Raw genomic sequence first — 21,090 nt, forward strand, 5'->3', positions numbered from 1 at the left:
GACTGGTAGGAGGGGTGGAGATGCAGAGAAGGCTGGTCCCACACCCATATGCAGCAGATAAAAGTTGGGTGTGATATCACAGCTGTGAAGGTCCACTCTGAAGAGCAAGGGGTCCCAGCCCCACACCAGGCCCTCCCAGCCCAGGGTTACGGTACCAGGAAGAGAAGTCCCTATACCTTCTGGCTGTAAAACCCAGGGTGGATTGTGGCTGAGTGAGACAGCTTCTAAGGTCCCAGGCAGTTCGTCTTAAAGGGCCTGTACATGAACATATTCTGACTCACTCCCTCTGATCTCCACACAGCAGCTTGAAAGGTCCAGGTACCTACTGGGTTGAACAGAATTGTCTAGCATCAGGGCGACAGGTTGAGGGGCAAGCTTTCTATCATGGAAAAGTGCTAGCAGAAGTTATTGTTCCTTTTATGAGCTCTCCAACAAAGCCAGTAGGCAGGCTGCATCAACCTGGCTCATGACCATTTCCACTCCCTGGGGATTCCTTGAGACCTTGTATCACCCAACTTGCAAGCCTACCCAGGCTGTTTCCAGTGGCTATCCCATATAAATGGCCATTTTGGCTCATGCTTCAGATTTTTGTAAAATCTCTCAAACAAGCAGCATCTGGCCTCAGTGTACCCTGTATCTCCAACTAAGTGGCCACAGGCCCGGCACTAGCAGCAGCTGGCCTTGGTTCACAACTTGGCCTCTCCTGGGCACCTCCAAGCCCAGCACAAGTAACAGCCACCTGAAGTTTACTTTGTAGCTCATATTATGTGGCTCCAGGCAGAACACAGGCAGTTGACCTTGGCCTATAGCTCCTGCAAGCTCCCAGAGATATTGCACCTGGTGAATAGCTTCAGACCACATCAAAGCACTAATTAACCCAACCACCTCCACAAGTGACACACTCAGGGGCAGAATCAGTGAACCAGAGTCCTGCACATCTAATTTTCCATGGTAGTTGGTGGTTGTAGCTGGTCCTTGCAGCTGTTCTACCTGGGGGTAAATCCCTCCCTTTGAGGTGCCAACAGCAATCAAGGCTCAATCACAACAAGAGGTTATACACAGCCCACACTTTGGTGTACCTGGAGTGCCCAGCTTGGGTGAAGAAGAAGGCTGTGCCACTAGATCCTATAGGACACCTACTATATAATGTTGCTCTACAAGGCCTGGGAGACACAGCAGCTTTAATTACATAGAAACCAACACAGGGAGACAGACAAAATGAAGAGACAAAGAAACATGTCCCAAAGAAAGAACAGAACGAAATCAAAAAGAATTAAACAAAAAGGAGACAAACAATCTACTAGATGCAGAATTCAAAACACTGGTTATAAGAATGTTCAATGAACTTAGTAAGAACTTCAACATCATAAACAAGAACATGGAAACCATAAAAAAAGAACCAGTCAGAAAAGAAGGATACATTAACTGAAATGAAGAATAATTTACTGGGAATCAACAGTAAAGTAGATGGAGCCAAGAATCAAATCAACAATCTGGAATAAAAGGAAGCAACAAAATAAAACAAAACAAAAAAACCTCCACCCAATCAGAACATAAAAAGAAAAAAGAATTTAAAAAAAATGAAGATAATGTAAGAAACCTATGGGGCAGCTTCAAACACACCAACATTTATATCATGGGAACGCTGGAAGAAGAAAAGAAAGAATAAGAAATTGAAAACCTATTTGAAAATATAATTACAAAAAACTTCCCTAACCTAGTAAAGAAAATAGACATCAAAGTCCAGGAAGCAAAGTGAATCACAAACAAGAAGAACCCAAAGAGGTCCATACCATGACACATCATAATTAAAATACAAAAGGTTAAAGCCAAACAGAGAATCTTAAAATCAGTAAGAGAACTGCAGTTAGTTACCTACGAGGGAGCTCCTATGAAACTGTCGGCTGATTTCTCAACAGAAACTTTGCAGGCCAGCAGGGATTGGCAAGAAATACCAAAGTGATGAAAAGCAAGGACCTATAAGCCAAGATTATGCTATCTGGCAAAGCTAGCATTTAAGGACAGATGAAGAGCTTCCCAGACAAGAAACAGCTAAAGGAGTTCATCACCACCAAACTAGTGTTACATGAAATGTTAAAGTGTCTTCTTTAAGAAGACCAAAAATACGAACAATAAAATGGCCATAAATACATATCTATCAATAACTGAATCTAAGAAAACAAAATAAAGGGATAAGCAGAACAGAAACAGAGTCATAGAGAGAAAATTTTAATGGTTGCCGGATGTGAGGGGGGATGGGTGAAAAAGGTAAAAGGATTAAGAAGTACAAAAGTGCCCTGGCTGGTGTGGCTCAGTGGATTGAGTGCTGGCCTGTGAACCAAAGAGTCACTAGTTCGATTCCCAGTCAGGGCACGTGCCTGGGTTGTGGGCCAGGTCCCCAGATGGGGGTGCACAAGAGGCAACCACACACTGATGCTTCTCTCCTTCTTTTTCTCCCTCCCTTCCCTTCTCTCTAAGAATAAATAAAATCTTAAAAAAAAAAGAAGTACAAACTGGTTGTTAGAGAATGGTCATGGGGATGTAAAGTATATCATAGGAAGTGTAGCCAATAATCTAATAACTGGTGTCAGATGGTTACAACATTTATCAGGATGTTCATTTAGTAAGTTATATAATGTGTAATCACTGGGGTGTAGTCATAAAATTAATATAATGTTCCATGTCAACTGTAACTAAAAAATTAAAAATGATTTAAATAAGGAAAAAATATTAAAAATTAAAAAAGAATGCTAAAGCTCTTTCAGTTACAGATTGGAAGGATTTCCAATACAAATTTGGTGAAGACAGCTAACTGCAGAACAGTGTATACATTTTACTACTAAATATGTAGAAATAAAAATTAAGTAGTATTATACATATATAATTCTATGTGATTTTTTTGTGCATAGAGTATCTCCAGGAAATACACAAGAAACTGCCAACAAAAAAGAAATGGTTGTCTGTCACTTTTCTACAATGTGCATGCTCATCTATTTAATAAAAATGAATCATTTCAAAAATAAAATAAGTGGAAGGTAAAAAAGAAAAAGAAAAACTGCCATTATATATTTATTTAATACATAGGTTATCACATAAAAATTTACTTGAAGAAATTAATCCAGAGCCACCACAAATTTGCAAAACACTGGAACAAGGAATCACTAATAAAGCTTAATGTTCACAGTACATGAGAGGATTAAAGCTTATAGAAAAAAGGTTGTCATACCTGACATGTGCATTACAGTATCTTTTGGCATAGTCAGTCCATGTTCCAAATTTTTGTGGAAAGAGAGCTTCAATCTGCATAAAAAGCTGAAACAATACAAGTATTTTCAATGTGTTATAACATTCTTACTAAATTATTATTACAATGATAAATCCAGTCTAAAAAATGGTAAAAAGTTAAAAAGGAAATCTACCTCTCCTTCCGCAGGGTCCATCCTTCCCCTGCATCACGCCAATCCTACCATGTTATTCTTTATGGATAATTGCCATTCTTTTCTTAAATACACATTTATGGATTTTTTATATACATAGATAAGTATATGTATATATTCCCTTTTATTCATATAAATAGGATCATGTTATACAATTAGAATTTGTCCCAAACATGTCTTAGACATCACCTAAGTGCATATACATTTATTTTTACTCACTGTTTAAAGCCTATACAGCAACTCATTGTGTAGATGTAATGCAAAATACTTAAACAGTTTCTATTTAATGGGTATATAGGCTGTTTCTAGCTTTTATGTGATTACAAAAATTAATAACTTAATGTAGGTCTATATGTGCATACATATATATTAATATATGTTGGTATCGTTACATATACTACATATACATCTACCTATCATCTGCCCATCCATCTGCTTTTCTACTAGATGAGTTTGTAGGGTATATTTTTAAAATTGAGCCCTAGCTGGTGTGGCTCAGTGGATTGAGCGCTGGCCTGCAAATCAAATGGTCATTGGTTTGATTCCCAGTCAGGGCACATGCCTGAGTTGTGGGCCAGGTCCCCAGTAGGGGGCATGCAAGAGGCAACCACACACTGATGTTTCTCTTCCTCTCTTTCTCCCTCCCTTTCCCTCTCTCTAAAAATAAATAAAATCTTAAAAAAATAAATAAAATTGAAATAGGTGGGCTTAAGGTATATGCTCTAATAGACAGGACTTCCCTGGGTTACAGTGATCCTTACAGACTCATAAGAGGTTCACCCACTATTTCTTCTTCCCAGTGCTTTAAAGCACTCCTTACCCCACCTGCCTCTCAGAGTAGTAAAAGCTAAGTGGGGCATCTAATACCTTATTCCTGCATTCTCAGCAGATACACTATTTGGTCTGCCCATAATATTCTACCTTAAAGAGATTATGTAATAAAATATAAAATATAAGATATATCTTAATAAAAGATAAAAAGTTGATTCAACTCCAATCCTAAGGAGCTTATAATGTAGACTAGACTAAAGAGAATGAAGATTAAGGCCATAGAATAACCGGAAGAACACAACTGTTACTTACAAATTTGTATCAGATATGAGAGCCTTACAATAAAGGCAAAAACTTTTTTAAAAGCAGGTACTCACAAGCATGGCTAAGGTTCACATGTAAGTAGATAAAAAGTCATAGTAAAAAATATATTTAATCATTAAGAGCCATCTAGAAATTCACAAAGTACTCTTCTGGCATTTGAGGCATCTAATTTAAAATTTCACAACAGGTGTTTTAGTCAATGTTCTGTTTTTGTTTTTTAAAGTCCAAAATATAGTGATTTTAATACCTCTTCAGGCCTTCCCAAAGCTGGAGTTCCTGTAAGAAGAATGGCTCGTTTGGCTTTCTGTACTATTGGCAATAAAATCTTGCTGCGACTTGCATTTCTGGACTTCATGTAGTGTGATTCATCCACTATCACCACATTGAAGTTCTGATTATTCAGTGTGTCTATCAAAGCCTCTGCATCTGTTGTTAAGAGACCATAACCCAGAACTGTCACTTTGCTGGTAGATATTCTCCTAGAAAAGAAAATTCATGTACTTTAAAAAATATTTCAGTAATTATTTTATCATAAACAATAAAACTTTTTGGTAAGAAATACAAAGAAAAAAAGAGGAAAAATAAAAGGAGATGGTACCACTAATGAAACCCAATTTCTCTTAAGACTTTACAGTCTTCAGATATAATAAACAAGGATCTAAAATTTAAAATTTGGCTAATTAATCCAATTTTTTCATAAATGGGTTTTGGAAGATTCTGACATCCAGCAAGCCATATTTTGGTAGGATAAGAACATTATTTTCTGAGACCATTTGCTTCCATGCACCTATGATCATGAATAAAGTTGGATACTCAAATATTTGTTGATTATTCCATGAAGCCTTCCCACGAACAGGATAGCAGAGTTCTTAAAGCCAGGTGCTACTGTGATTTTGAGCAGGACAATACTTACTATTGCAGGGTTGCCCAGTACCCTCCAAAGCAATTCACAGTCCTGGTCCCTCTCATTCATGGACAGTAGAGTCCCTGTCACCATGACAACAAAAATGCCTCTGGCCCCAGGATGCTGAAGTATGGGGAAAAGACAAAGCACCATCTTGTGCAGAGAAACACTGGGCTAAAGTGACCCTAATATTTTAAACTACCTCTGTAATTCATACATCTATACTATTCTTTATCATACTGTACTTTATTCATTTACATATTTATTTCCATTACTATATCGTAAGATTGGTGAGGGCAGGAGATATATCTTATTCACTTTTGTATGTACAGTGCTATGATCCTAGTCAGTATGTAGAATTACATAATTAGACAAGTAAATGCCTTAAAAATAAACCATGTCACTTTGCATTTTCTGTATCACTAGTGAAAATAAAGGACAGAGTCAGTCTTCTGCAGTACTCTACCTTTTAATAAAAACGAAAGAGCTCCTAAACAGCCAGTACCGACATAGCAATCATGCTTTTTGTTGTTGGTTTTCTTCATAAAGACAACTGCATTTTAAGCCCAGAATAAATCTACTTAATATAGAGACTTACTTGGTATATATGAATGTTTGGCGCTTTTGTCCCCCAAAAGATTAAAAAGTTGTTCTTACCCAACATCAATTTTATTCTGTATGACACTGATTTCATCTGGACCTAATTCTGGGATCCATTTCTCTATTTCTTCTGTCCAAGGGTACCTCAGAGATGAAGGGACCACTATTAAAAGAGGCCATTCCTCCTTATAGAAGTAAGCGATGGCAATTGCCTGGATTGTCTTTCCTAGACCCATCTAAAATAAAAATAGATAAATAAGTAGGTAGATAAATATAAAAGCTAAAATATTTTAAAATAAAATGCCAAATATTTTATTGAAGAGTATTATTATTCAAATAATTTTCCAATGTAAAGTCAATTGAATTACAATTAATGTACAAGATATGATAACCCTTAAAATTCATTGGAAAAATTATATTATTTTCATTGAATTTAAAGACAAAATAACCACTACTTTAAAATATTAACTATATTGGTTTCAAGCAAAAATTTATCTTATTGTTTATAATTTCTACTCTTAAGAGAACGGAAGAGCATATGCTTTACCTTTATACTACAAAGTCACATTATTTTAAAGTAGAATAAGCTCTAAATCATGTACATTTTAGAGGAGAAGTAAGCACATGGTGGTTAAATTATCTGTTCAACTTAACATTTAACTGGTTGCAAAATTAGTGTGATGTCTGAGGCCCAGGTGTCTGGTGTCTTTCCACTTGGTTGTGTCATACGTACACTGTACTGCCCCATCTCTATGCTGTACCCATTTTAAAATTAGTTACCACATGAATCTTTATAAAGGTCTCATCCTGTGCATGTGCAGTTTAGGAGATGGCCAAGGACTTAAGGGTACGTATGTAGACTTTTTTTGCCCTTCCCCTCAAGTTTCTTCCTTTCTGAGATTTTTCTCTTCATGTACCAATGGCACAATACATAGTTTGGGAGCTTGACAGAGAGGCAGTCTTTCATAGAAACAGATATAAGCAGCTTATTTCAACTATGTGGCTTATACCTTTAAGAATTTAAGGAATTGGACATTTACTGAAGCATCTAGGCAGCTGAGGAAGAATGGAAAGCCAATTTTGCAAGTTATGAATGTACTAGTTTATTAAGTTGGGAAAATTCTAAACTATTCCCAGTTATCTTATCACACCTTCCTAATAACATAAAAATTATGATTGTCTTTAAGAACTAAACTAGTAAGATATTAAGTATCAACTTAAAAAAAAAGATGACATCTTCAATAGAAAGAATAGTTCCCCAGCCGGGAAGTCTTAGTTTAATAATCAGAAAAATACAAATTAAAATCACAATAAGATATAACCTCATTCCTGTCAGAATGGCTATCTTCAATAAATCAAGAAACAGCAAATGTTATTCAGGATGTGGAGAAAAGGGAACCTTCATGCACTGTTGGTGGGAAGGCAGACTGTGCAACCAGTGTGGAAAGCAGTATGGATTTACCTCAAAAAATTAAAAATGGAACTGCCTTATGACTCAGCAATTCCACATCTGGGAATATATCAAAAGAAACCTGAAACACTAACTTGAAGGAATGTATCCACCCCTATGTTCATTGTAGTGTTATTTACAATAGCCAAGATCTGGAAGCAGCCCTAGTGTCTGTCCATCAGTAGATGAGTGGATACAGAAAAGCTATGGTACACTTACATAATGGAATACTGCTCAGCTGTAAAACAGATCATACCCTTTGCCACAGCATAGATGGACCTAGAGAGTATTATGCTAAGAGAAATAAGCCAGTCAGAGAGAAAAACAAGTCCAATATGATTTCAGTTATATATAGGATCTAATGAACAAAATAAACTATCAACGTGGAGACTGACAGATTCATACAAACAGAAAACAGTCTGACAGATTTCAGAGGGGAGGGGGTTGGAGACTGGGTGAGAAGGGTGAAGGGATTAAGCAAAGAAAAAGACTCATGGACACAGAGAACAGTAGGGTGATTGCCAGAGAGAAAGGGGGTAGGCGGAAGTAGAAGAATGTAAAGGAGGGATAAATGGTGATGGAAGGAGACTTCTTGGAGTGGGTAAACACACAACACGGTATACCAATAATGTACTGTACAATTGTGTACCTGAAACTTATATAATTTTATTAGCCAATGTCACATCAGTAAGTTCAATAAAAATGTACTTAGATTTCAGTATTTTGCAAGTAATTTTAAATAGCATAACATTCAATTATAAAAGCAATAACATATGTCAAGTAATTTAGGTACAAAGAAATAACCATACTCGATAGGTGGTTCAAAGCTCTTGGCTAAAACTGCAACAGACTTTGTTAAAATGGAACCATTAAGGCTACATCACCTATTAAGAACCAAAGCCTTGACTACAAGAGTACAACTATCTAGGTAACTATTATACATAAGAAGAGTTAAATAGAATACATTAACTTTATGGGTACTCTTTATAAATGGTTTTCAAAATAATAAATCACTTTTACTTAGAAGAATAATGTTAGGTTTTCTTAACACCTTAGTCTATAAAACTATTAAGAGCAATTAAATAATAATCCTGACACATATGATTCAAGCTTCAATTGTTTTGAATATCAAATTAATTTACTGCTATAACACTGAACAGTAAAAAACCAAATATATTCCAAGTACTTGGCTGTTTTTCTAAAATTGAATTTATTGGGCTAATATCAGTTACTAATATTATATAAAGTTCAGGTGTACAATTCTATAATACATCATCTGTATACTGTATTGTGTTTTCGCCACTCCAAGTCAAGTCTTCCTTCCATCACCATTTATTTATCATCCCTTCTATATCCCCTTCTCCCTCCCTCAACCCCACTTTCCCTCTGGTAATCATCATACTGTTGTCTGTGTCTATGAGGTTGTTTTTTGCTGTTGTTGCTTGATAGCTTTTATGCAAGAACTCTATACCCTAGATACCTGCTAATTGAGAATTTTTTGAAACTGGAAAGTTTTCCAGTTTTAAAAGCTAAAAAGTAGCTTGTACCTTTTGGGACAGAGACATTGGGTTATCTTTAGAATATGTGGCCTCTTTTTTCTAGAAGAGACTCCCTTGGAAGATCCTTTTAGGTATGCAGATTTAAATGAATATTTAAATACAGATTCAATGAAGAACTAAATTAATTAAATAAACCACATAAAGAAATTCCAGGCTGAAATCCTATGATCTATTATTTATAATTGTTAAGGAGGTATGTTTTAGGAAAACTATTTCCTTGTTCTTGTAGATTAAGTTATAATTTTCTTTCCTATAGGGAAGTTTAGATGGTATGTCTGAAAATTTTTATTTGTGTTGTGTTTTCATTCATGTATTATTGGTTCATAGGAAACAAGTAACAAGGAACAGACCATAAAGATATGGACACATAGGCCCAATCTTTTCTTTATTTAAAACTAAAGAGGAAAGGGAACAGAATTTAGGATCTAAGATGGCAGCCGAGTAGGTGGAAGGCAGACTCACCTCCTACCAAGAACTGGAATTACAACTAATTATAGAATAATCAACCTGAATAAACAATGGAAGACTAGCTGAAGAGAAGTCTTACAACCAAAGATTTATAGAAGTACAGTGAGACTGGTAGGAAGGGCTGAAACATGAAAAGGGCTGGCCCTATTTCCATGGGTGGCAGCTGAGGTTCAGGAGGGAAATTCAGCTGTGGGGGCCCCCCTGAGAAGTGGGGGAGTCTCAACTCCAAGGCAGGCTACACAGTCCATAGCACCAGAGCTGAGAAGAGGCACTCACTTTGCTGTGAAAATCAGTGGGGATTCTGTGCCCCAGGGAGAGGCAGGAGACTGCTAGAAATGCAGGCAACCTCCTAAAGGGCCAATGCATAAAATCTAGTTCACACTTATGCTGGGCTCTAGTGGAGAAAGGTCAGAGTACACTAAAGTCCATATGGAGGGACTGGGATTTGTGGCTCTGGGAGAGAGCTGAAGGGACAACAATCAGGATCCCTGTGAATAGCCATTCCCCATACTGCAGAGGCCATCTTCCTTGAGTGGAACACTCCTCTCTGAATGGCATTAGCCTGGGGAAATACAATAGCTCCACCCTCTGGACTCCCTGTTGGCCCACCTATGGAGTTTGCCCCCGGTTAAGGAGTCAGCTGCATGGGCCAGGGTGTAGAGATCTGGGCAAACTCAGGGATGTCAGTGACTAAGCTGTGTGGCTTTGGAGCAGGGGACCTGCCCAACTATCCAGATTACAGTCTGCTTGGAGAAGACAGAGGCAGAGCTGATGGAGCTGCAGGGACCTGCCTAGCCACACAATACTTGTGAGAGATGCTTAGAGCTGGGAATGCTGAGCTGCAGACTTTGGCTTCTCTGAAAGAAGGTACCTCTGCCTGGAAGATTCTGAAACTGGCCTGGTTTGGCAAAGGGAGGCAGGGCTATGTGTTTTGGGGTGGTTTTTAAAGGGAATGAGACTTAACAGCAGAAATCTGCCATTATTTTAAATATGTATAACCTTTAAACAAGCAACCCCTTTCCTTTCTCATCAAACTCTTATACTGGGAGTCATGCTTCTTGCTGGTGAGCAATCGAACCCTACAACTGTTCCAGAACAACACTGGTGGGGTTCTGTAACAAGAAGGCCAGAAGGGAGAGATTTCACACCCTACACTGATCTTGAAACACAAAAGGAAGAACTTTTTTTGTTGGTAATAGCCCTCCCAACTTCTACTTTCCTTCTATAAAAGTTTCTTCTCCTTCATTTTAGCAGACTTGCACACAGACTGCCATGGTTGCTTGTTTCAGATTCAATTCTTTCTAGTCTCAATAAAACCATTTGCTAGAGAAATACCTGCCTATTTGTTTAAAGTCAACAAAACTCATACAATGAAATATTATATACTCATCTTTAAAAAAATGAGCATATATTTATAGCTGATATGGAAAGTCACTGGCTGTAAAAAAGTATACTAAAAAGATAAATAGTGTGGTGAATATCAATAGTACGGTGAGTATTAAAAGAGAACAGAAGAGGGAGTGAGAAAAGAAGAGGGAGAGGAAGGAAGAAAGGAGGGGAGGGAGGTAGAATGGAAGGAACTGTTAATAGTGTTACTACTAGAGGTTTGGATTGCAGGGATAGACAGGGAAGGAGAATAGATTTTAAACTTTTATTTCTAGGCGGGCAGTAAAGGACAGAGAAAGAGAAACTTAAAAAAAAATCCAAAAGACCCTTTGAGATCTAACAAATTTCTGCTAAAATGTGGATATCAAATTGTGACCTTATTATAAAGTCACAGTCTACTGATGTAGACTGACATGGGAGTGGAGGGCTTGGAGAAGGGAGAGCAAGAGAAGGTAGGGAGAGAGGGATGAAGAGAGGGAGAGACAAATTAGGCCGTGTGGCTTAGTTGGCCGGAGTGTCAGCTCATACACCAGAATGTTGCAGGTTCTATTCCCAGTCAGGGTACATACCTAGGCTGCGGGTTTGATCCCCAGTTGGGGCATGTACGAGAGGAAAGCAACTGATGTTTCTCACATCGGTGTTTCACTGTTATTCTTTCTCTCTCCCTCTCTCTCTAAAAATTAATACACATATACTTGAGTGAGGACTGAAAAAACACATACATAGGTATAAAATGAAAAAAAATCATCTTTTCACAAAAAAACTGGTCAAACCTATACTGGAAGATAAATGAAGCAGCAAAATTTCTGTCTCTTGTTTCTGCTGATGATTATTAGGTGAAGACTCAGTGTAAGTTACTTTTCCTTAATATATTTGGGTTTTCATTCTGTAATATTGTGAAGACTTTGCATTTTAGTACTCATTTCAAGGGAATAAGTAGGAAGATGTATAAGGAATAATTTGTGTTTGCTGGGGAAAAACAATTCCACCCAGTAAAAGAAAGAGCAATCTCAATATTGAGTTTCAAAACAGAAAAATTAAAAATGAACAGACTATAATGTTTTAAAACATTGTTAAGTGATATCTCTAATGTGAAGAGCAATCTGTTTTTACCATATTGAAAATCTTTAGTGATGTTTACTAAATGATAGCTTAATATGACAACCCAAAACATACCTCCTTAGAATAAGGATTACTTTGAGCTGATTATTTTTGAAAAACAGTAGATACAGGAAAACTTTGAAGATGGAGAAGTTACCCTATTTTGTAAGAAAAACTTAAATTTATGAAGAAAATCTCTATTTGTAAGTGTTGCTCTCTCTCTGTACTTGGAAGGGAGGATGACTCAAAAACCACAAAAAATCCTTAGCAATGAGTAGGGCCCAGCATTAAATATGTCTAACAAGGCTTACCCTTTTTCACATCCTTATGGGACATTTACCAGGCTTTACCTGGTAACCTCCCATAACTGACCCCACATGGATCTTTCTCTTCTGTTTAGCTGAAGATGGTATTTGAGGTGGTGGCCTGGGACAACTCAAGGAGTTTACTTATTTTTTTCTGAGTATTTCCTCATGTACATGAAGTATACAACAAATTAATCAACTTCTATTTCTTTTTCTCTTGTTCATCTCAGCCAAGAACTCTGAAGATAATGGGAAAATTACTTTTCTGCCTTTACATTCATATTTAATTTTGAAGAGTCACAAGGCATAATAAAAATGAGATACTTAACTAAACGGTGAAATCCTCAGATGAATATGCCATTAATCATTCAAATAGCAAACTAAGATAAAATATGAATAAATAAAAGATAATGACAGAATAATGTAGATTGGAAATACTCAATAGTTCAGAATTAATTTTCCTTAAAGTTTCGTGTCTTTTAAAATTTGCTTTATAAAATTAAATTCAGGTGAACAAATTATATTAAGGTTCAATTCATTTTCTCCATATGTATTATGGGATTAGTGCCTTGGGGATTTCTTGAAAATGAGGGCCCAACATAACATAAAGAACACAAATATATAGGTACTGATGGGAAAAAGAAAGAAATTGTAAAGGGAAAAGAAAAGTGGCCCAATATCTTGGTTATGCTCTAGGTTCTTAAAATTAATTGTATTTATGAACCATGGGGATGCAAGTTAAAAATTCAGACTTCAGAACACCAACTCCCTGAATTATGATTCAAAAGAACTGGACTTTTAAAATAAGAACTCCTAAAGGGATTTTTATGTGGATGGCTCTCAGGGTGCATTTGAGAATAACTACTCTGAAGATTAAATCTTGAAGAAAAACAAATCTTGGAGTGCTTTGTCTAAGTCTTGGCCATTTTCTCCTCAGGTGAAAAAAAAAGTTGAAAGCAGGATTAACACTTTCAGGATTTTATTATTTAACTTTTTATTAATTTCTGGGGGATTGTGTTCCTTGATTGATATTCAATTATAATTCAAAGGATGGATAAATACAGTGCTTTCTACTTTGCTATGCAGTACACAGAACAGCCTTTATAAATCTAAATTGCCATGTTGTGTAATTGGGAGTCTTGGTGTCACCACTGTCAATAAAGAAAATTTTCAATAAACATACATTACACCTCTATGAAGAGGAAAAAAAATGTACCAGCTTGGCTTAAGCTTAGTCTATTTAGATGAATTAACAATTTAATAGAAAAAGACTAATTTTAAAAGTTTAATAAAAGCTCTTAAAAGAGATCTAGTTTGTACATTGCTTTGATTATACGTTACTTTAGGCAATCAATTCAAGTATTATATTTAAGTGGGTATGATAAAACTTAGCCATTTAACAGTTAGAAGAATAAATAATTTATATCACCAAAATTTCTAATAATGAACACAGAAATCATATAGTATAATGCATTCTTAAAGTAAAGAAAAATATAAAAAGTATAAAATATTTCATGTTGTACAATAATACTATAAATGTACTGATCACAAATATAAACAAAGGAGTCTTTTAGAAGTGTATGAAAACAAGAACTAAGAAAGAAAAAGTAAACAGTAAATATCTGCACTTGGCAAATTGATTATTGCCATTAACAATCACAGATCAATTCAGCTAGAGATTTTTGTAAAAGATAAGATGAATAAATCCCTTAGTCAGCATTGTAAATAATTAGAGTATGGTGCCTTATATCCTTTTTTATGTGGCAACACTATGATCAATCTGAAGACATCAGACTTGAGAATAAAGAATCTTGTGTTAAAACCCAGATCGGTATATATAAATAATACTCTCTTCAATCACAGAACACAAAGAATTGTGGTGGAAGTGAAGTAAATAAGGCCGCCACTTATTTATGACTAAAGGAAAATTATTTCTGCTTTCAAAATAAGGAATGAAATGCAAGCTATTCAAAAGCAAATTAATCAATAGCCAACAGACAAAATTTTTGCAAGGTTATCAGAATGCTTTCAGTTGAACAAGTACTTACATTAATCTGTCAGTTCTTATGTTGATACACAGCAATCACTTTAGAACCATTAGAAAACAAGTTGAAATCTAAATCCATTAATTTTTGAAAGTGTTAATCAAGCAATGTTAGATATTCACTGCTCAGGTTCAGAACTGAGACCCTTTTAAGATGGGTCTTACATATATTAGAAAGAAAACAAAAAGGAAGTCTCATAAGAAAATTTTTTAAAAGAATTAACTCATTTTAAGTGCTTACATAAAATAAAAAGATAACAAAATAAGAATCAACAAAATACTAACTACAACTTTTTTAAAAAGTTTCATATTTATTGTATTTTTTCCTAACCACAACTTCTACCAGTTGCCAAAATGCTACCACTGACTAAATATGAAACCCTAATAAATTGGGTAGATAGCTTTCAAAAGTTAAAACATGAAGGATGGCCACCAAAGCTCAGATTAGGCTAGAGTATTATTGCTGAAACTGAGGGAAGTTCATGATTATATAAGGCTGAAAAATCAATTGATCATTCTAAGAAAAGATATGGTATATAAACCAAAAAGTAAAACTGCTGTTGAAATTTGCTTAGGTATGACAAAGAAAAGCAGAAATGCCAAATGGCACCAATTCATGGTAAAAGCCAATGATATCAAACCTAGATATAATACCCAATCTAACTGCAGTTTCAACCTCTTCCAGAAACATAATCTTAATCAACCAGTCTGGAATATTTTTGCCAAGCACCACTATGATAAATCTATCACAGTGACCCCTCTCCATCCTCCATAGAAAATCAAAACCCTTTCTTTTCCCCCAAAGAAAAGATGTCCAGGCCCAAAAATGATCCACTCTTTTGTTAATGCCTCCCTTACCCTACCTTTCTTGCTATTAAAACCTTCCATTCTGCACAGCCTCTCAGAGTGTCCTTCCAGTTGATGGATAGGACGCTGCCAGATTCATGAATTGCTTAATAAAGTCAAGTAGATCTTCAAATTTACTTGGTTGAATTTTGTTTTTTAACAGGTGTAAAAAATACAAAACACACACAAAACACACACAGGACTACTAAAAATAAGAAAGAAAACTAAAATGTGAAATGCTCAGATTAATATGCATTATTCATTCAAATAGCACACTACTAAGATAAAATATGAATAAATAAAAGATAATGACAGAATAATGTAGATTGGTAATTTCAATAGTTCAGAGGTTCAGAAAACCATAGATTTTTAAAGAAAGTACTTATTACTTAAAAATTAAGTCTATGCTTAGAGAATATTTACAGAGATAACTTTTTAAAAAAATATATTTTCTTGATTTTATTTTTTTACCTTTAGAGAGGAAGGGAAGGAGAGGAGAGAAACATCAATGTATGGTTGCCTCTTGTGAGTCCCCTGCTAGGAACTGGCCCGCAACCCAGGCATGTGCCCTGACTGGGGATCGAACTGCAATCATATGGTTCACAGGCCCGTGCTCAATCCACTGAGCTACACCAACCAGGGCCAGAGATAACTTTTATTGGGTCTAAAAAAACAACCGTGAGGTAGCTTTCCCTGGGTCCAAGCTATATAATTTTCTTCTTAGAACAGAAGTTCCTAAATTAGACATAGTTACAGATACCTTTTCCTGTAATACAATTTTATATGAACACCAGGGAGATATTAGCAAGGTGAAATATATTTTGACGTTTTTTATTGCACAGGGATGCTGCTTGTTTTCCCAATATAACCAAGTATATTATTAGATAATTTCTCTGTTATTTCTTTTCTTTTGTCCTTTACTATAGCACTAATAATGGCTCCAAGTTTTAAAAATCAATCTACATACAGAAAAGGCTCAAAAGTATATAGCTCATCAATTATTACTTAAAGAATTCAATTTTAATCTATAAAGAGATAAGATATGTGAAAATTACAGTAACATCATATACGAGTCACATTCCTCATTTATTAAATATTATGTCAAAATTTAAAAATGACTAGTTTTGTGGAACCAGTTGACTATAGAACATATAATATAATCTCAACTTCAGAAAATTTAATGAAAATATCATCTAAGAAAATCTTCCTAAAAAATAAATTCAAATTGGGTTTAGAGTTAAAATAATTGTTATTTGAACGGTATTAATGACTAGAAAAATAAATAATAAATAATAAATAGCAATTTTCATGAGGAAGATGCAATGTTAAGATCAAATTTGGGGCTTCCGCCAAGATGGAGGCATAGGTGGAGACATCGTGCTTTCTCACACAACCACATTTAGAGACAACAAAATATTAGCAACAAAAAACACAGCCAGAACACAGAAAATTGAACTTTTTGGAAGTCTAATAACAACAAATTCTTCAGCCTGACTGATAAGAGGGGTGAAGCCAGCAGCTGGCAGAACGGGGTTGCACAGGAAAACTCAGGAGTGCGGATCCCAGGCCTGGGGTTGCAACGGGTGGACCCAGTGAGTAACCCAGTGAGCGACCCTCGACCCAGCAAAAGGGAGGAGGAGGGAGCAGGGCCACAGGTTGACTGTGGCTGCCCATTCATGCGCAGATAGACCCACAAGGGAGTGGGCAGTAAGATGGGACCAAGCAGGCCCCAGCAGAGGGCGCCAGCAGAGGAGGCTGCCATTTCCCAGTTCTGACCCCGCCCCCACATACAGCCTCACAACCTAGCGACCAGGGCGGCCCCGCCCTGGTGAACACCTAAGGGTCTGCTCCTCATACTTAATGAGCCCAAACAGACCAAAAATGGCTCAGGAAGATCTCAAAGCCCCAGAGCCCATAACTCTAAGTGACGAAGAAATAGCAAAACTTTCATATGCACAGTTCAAAACACTGGTGATCAGGATGCTCACAGAAATGGCTGATTTTAGTCATAAATTAGAGGAACATATGAAGGCTAAACTAATTGAAATGAAGAGAAATGCACAGTAAACCAATAGTGATAGGTAGAAAACTGGGACTCGAATCAAGGGAGTGAACCAGAAGGAAGGAAAAAACGACCAAACAGGAAAATATGAAGAAACAAGAATTCAAAAAAATGAGGAGAGGCCTAGGAACCTCCAGGACTTCTTTAAACGCTCCAACATCCAAATTATAGAGGTACCAGAGGGGGAAAGGAATAGCCACCAGTGGAAAACTTATTTGAACAAATAATAAAGGAGAATTTCCCCAATCTGGCAAAGGCAATGGACTTCCAGGAAATCCAGGAAGCTCAGAGAGTCCCAAAGAAGTTGGACCCAAGAAGGAACACACCAAGGCACATCATAATCACATTAGCCAAGATTAAAATGAAGGAGAGAATCCTAGAAGCAGCAAGAGCTAAGGGGACAGTCACCTACAAAGGAGTTCCCATCAGACTGTCAGCTGATTTCTCAAAAGAGACCTTACAGGCAAGAAGGGGCTGGAAAGAGGTATTCCAAGTCAAGAAATCCAAACACCTACAACCAAGATTACTCTATCCAGCAAAGCTTTCATTTAGAATGGAAGGACAGATAAAGTGCTTCTCAGATAAGATCAAATTCAAGGAGTTCATCATCACCAAGCCCTTATTATATGAAATGTTAAAGGGACTTATCTAAGAAAAAGAAGATGAAAAATATGAACAGTGAAAGGACAGCAAACTCACAGATATTAAGAACCACGCCTAAAACAAAAGCAAACTAAAAGGACAGCTAGATCAGGAGAAGAACCATAGAAATGAAGATCCCATGGAGGGTTAGCAACAGGGGAGTGGGAGGAGGAGAAGAGGGGAGAAGGTACAGAAAATAAGTAGCATAGATGGCAGGTAGAAAATAAATAGTGGGGAGGGCAAGAATGGTAGGGGAAATATAGAATCTAAAGAACCTAAGACACATACGTGGTCATAAACTAAAGGGGGGGGTGAATGGTGGGAGGGGTAGAGGGGAATGAAGGGGGGAATAGAACAACTGTAATGGCATAATCAATAAAATAAAAATCTTAAAAAATATAATATATAAATAAATGAATCACAGTATAATTTGTAAGAGAAAAGGGAGGTAAAAACTAAACTCCCATTAGTAGAAGTACAGAAAAGTATAATACTTTCATAATCTGTAATATTGTGTGATTATGAGGGAAACAAAAAATCAGATCTTTTTATACTCATACTGAAGGATTTTTGTAATATTTTTTAACTCCAAAATAAAGAGAATAATGAAAAAAAATCAAATCTGGGCTTGAATTTATTTTACTGAAGTATTTAGTGACATTAGAAGTAGAGAAAATAGTTCATTAAATTCACAGTTAACACTATGTCATAAACCAATAAGGTAAAGAAAAGAACAAAATATTATGAAAATGTTGGGATAAAAAAGTAATCAATGTTAGGAATTAATGTTAAAATTTATAAAGTAAGATAACCAACTCAACTGATGAAGTAATGATATACTACGAAATAACCTAAAATATGAGATTTTAATAAAAATGTACTGACAGAGGGCCCAGAGACACATGAAAAGATGCTCAGTATCACTAGCCATCAGAGAGATGCAAATTAAAACCACAATGAGATATCACTTCATACTGGTCAGAATGGCCATCAAAAACAAATCAACAAACAAGTGCTGGTGAAGCTGTGGCGAAAAGGGAACCCTAGTGCACTGTTGGTGGGAATGCAGACTGTTGCAGCCACTATTGAAAACAGTATGCAATTTCCTCAGAAAACTAAAAATGGACTGCCTTTTGACCCAGCAATTCCACTGCTGGGATTATATCCTAAGAATCATGAAACACCAATTCAAAGGAACCTATGTACCCCAGTGTTCATAGCAGCACAATTTGCGATAGCCAAGTGCCCATCCTAAGTACCCATCAGTAAATGAATGGATCAAAAAACTATGGTACATTTGCACAATGGAATTCTACACAGCAGAGAGAAAGAAGGAGCTTATATACTTTGCAATAGAATGGATGGAACTGGAGAGCATTATGTTAAGTGAAATAAGCCAGGTGGTGAAAGACAAATACCATATGATCTCATCTTTAACTGGAACATAATCAACAAAAGAAAAAATCAAACAAAATATAACCAGAGTCATTGAAATGAAGAACAATCTAAAAATACCCAGAGGGGTGGGCATAGGGGACAGTGGGGAGAAGGATTTTTAGGAACTGCTATAAAGGACACGTAGACAAAACCAAGGGGGAGGATGGAAGCAAGGGAGGGAGGTGGGTTTGGATGGGGTTGGGGTGGGGTGGGGAGAAAATGCAGACAACTGTAATTGAACAACAATAAAGTAATAAAATAAAAAATAAAAATATACTGAAAAGTGACAAGAATATTCAGTCAATAGCATTTATTTTTATACTTTGTAATATCATTTATCATCAGTAGTCTCAATGCTAATATTAATAAAAATAAAGTCATTTTTGGAAACTCACTTAGCACAGGGACGAAAAAAGCCTTGGAGTAGCACAAATGAAAAATAAGCAGCAGACATGTAATTTAAAACAGTCTAAGAGATTTAAGGAAAGGACTTTTCTTAGTAGTTGATAACCCTGATAAACTGAAAAAGTTATATTGTAGGTAGTATATAATATTTAAAGAAGGAGGAATATAAAGAGAACATTTGAAAAATGTTCCCTTCAAAATTATTATGGTAAACAAAATTTGGATTCTTGGTTGTCCTAAAAACCTTGACTCTTCAGGAATGCCTCACTTCCTATAGGCTTATGAACATAAGATTTCAAAGAGGGAAACATTATTATTAAAGAAATAAATATCTAAATTAAGCTGTCCAATTTTAGAGCTCGAAAGAAGAAACTGATATCAAAACTTTCAGAAAATGCAAAAGATTGAATTATTCTACTAAAAATTTGGGTCACAGTAAAATTAGATACAGGTTAAGAAAAATACATGCTTCATTCACATCACTGTAATATACAAAAAGAAGGCACTAAGAATCTAGAAAAATAGTTCTTTAATTTTAAAAAAGCAGTGTAACCTCTTTTTAAAGAAAACATTACACAGAAACTCAACATTTATAAAGCTGAAAAAGCGAGGCAGCCCTGGCTGAAGTAAAGTAGGGTCCTCACATTCCCATACCCTTAGTCTAACCCCAGGTCTGTGAAGTAGAATTCTCTGAAATACAACACACGAACCATGAAAAGTTCCCCAGTCAATAAATTCAATTCTTCTTTTTTTTCCAGTGTTGGTTTTCTACTTACTTCTTGAAGGACCACCTCAAATTTAGCTCCTTCACAAAGCCTCTGATTTAAGCTGGAATTAATGGTTTCCTCTATAAAAGTACCATAGAATTTTTTTCATAGAATTTATATTATAAACTTCATTTCCAACATTTCTAGTATCCTACCTTTTTCATGGATCACACAGAGACATACACCCCACCCTTTCACTCCTGGATAGAAGCTTCTCAGAAAGTGGGCATGTTTTTTTAAAACTGTATTCCCAAGAATTTATCAAAGAGAAGACCTCCCACAATATTTATTTGTTGAATATAGTAGTAAAAGGTCAAGTAATCAATAGCTAAAAGAAAAATGGCTTTAAAATGTTCTAATGTAAAGAAATAAGACCTGGACTGACAGCAATCCTTAACTACTCTTTAAGCCTGCAACCTTTATGTATATTCATAATTGTTCAGTTCGCAGTGCAGCAGTGGCTCCTTTGAGATTTTAAGTTTTGTGGAAATATAAGCTCATTACTATAAAGGAAAAGCATATTATAGGCTGATGGTTAATTTTAACCACTTCTGATTTTAAATAATTTCTGTTCATTAGTAA

At 35.9% G+C, this 21,090-nt stretch overlaps 1 protein-coding gene across 7 annotated transcripts in view; it reads right to left on the reverse strand.

Annotated features, from left to right (window-relative positions):
• The window catches only part of ZRANB3 (zinc finger RANBP2-type containing 3), a 238,508-nt gene that overhangs the window by 103,618 nt on the left and 113,800 nt on the right, over positions 1-21,090 (reverse strand). For 6 of the 7 annotated variants that reach the window (XM_053666886.1, XM_053666896.1, XM_053666902.1 and 3 more), the window contains 3 exons: positions 6,094-6,272; positions 4,780-5,011; positions 3,227-3,312 (listed from right to left, as the gene is read on the reverse strand). In XM_053666886.1, coding sequence (XP_053522861.1) covers positions 3,227-3,312; positions 4,780-5,011; positions 6,094-6,272 — 497 coding nt within the window. Of the gene's footprint in view, positions 1-3,226; positions 3,313-4,779; positions 5,012-6,093; positions 6,273-11,468; positions 11,511-21,090 lie in introns of those variants that run through there. The other variant, XM_037167200.2, reaches the window with a different exon arrangement.

This window comes from Artibeus jamaicensis, unplaced genomic scaffold (assembly GCF_021234435.1).
Source record: "Artibeus jamaicensis isolate MK-2021 breed Jamaican fruit bat unplaced genomic scaffold, CSHL_Jam_final contig_1284, whole genome shotgun sequence".
Lineage (NCBI taxonomy): Eukaryota > Metazoa > Chordata > Mammalia > Chiroptera > Phyllostomidae > Artibeus > Artibeus jamaicensis.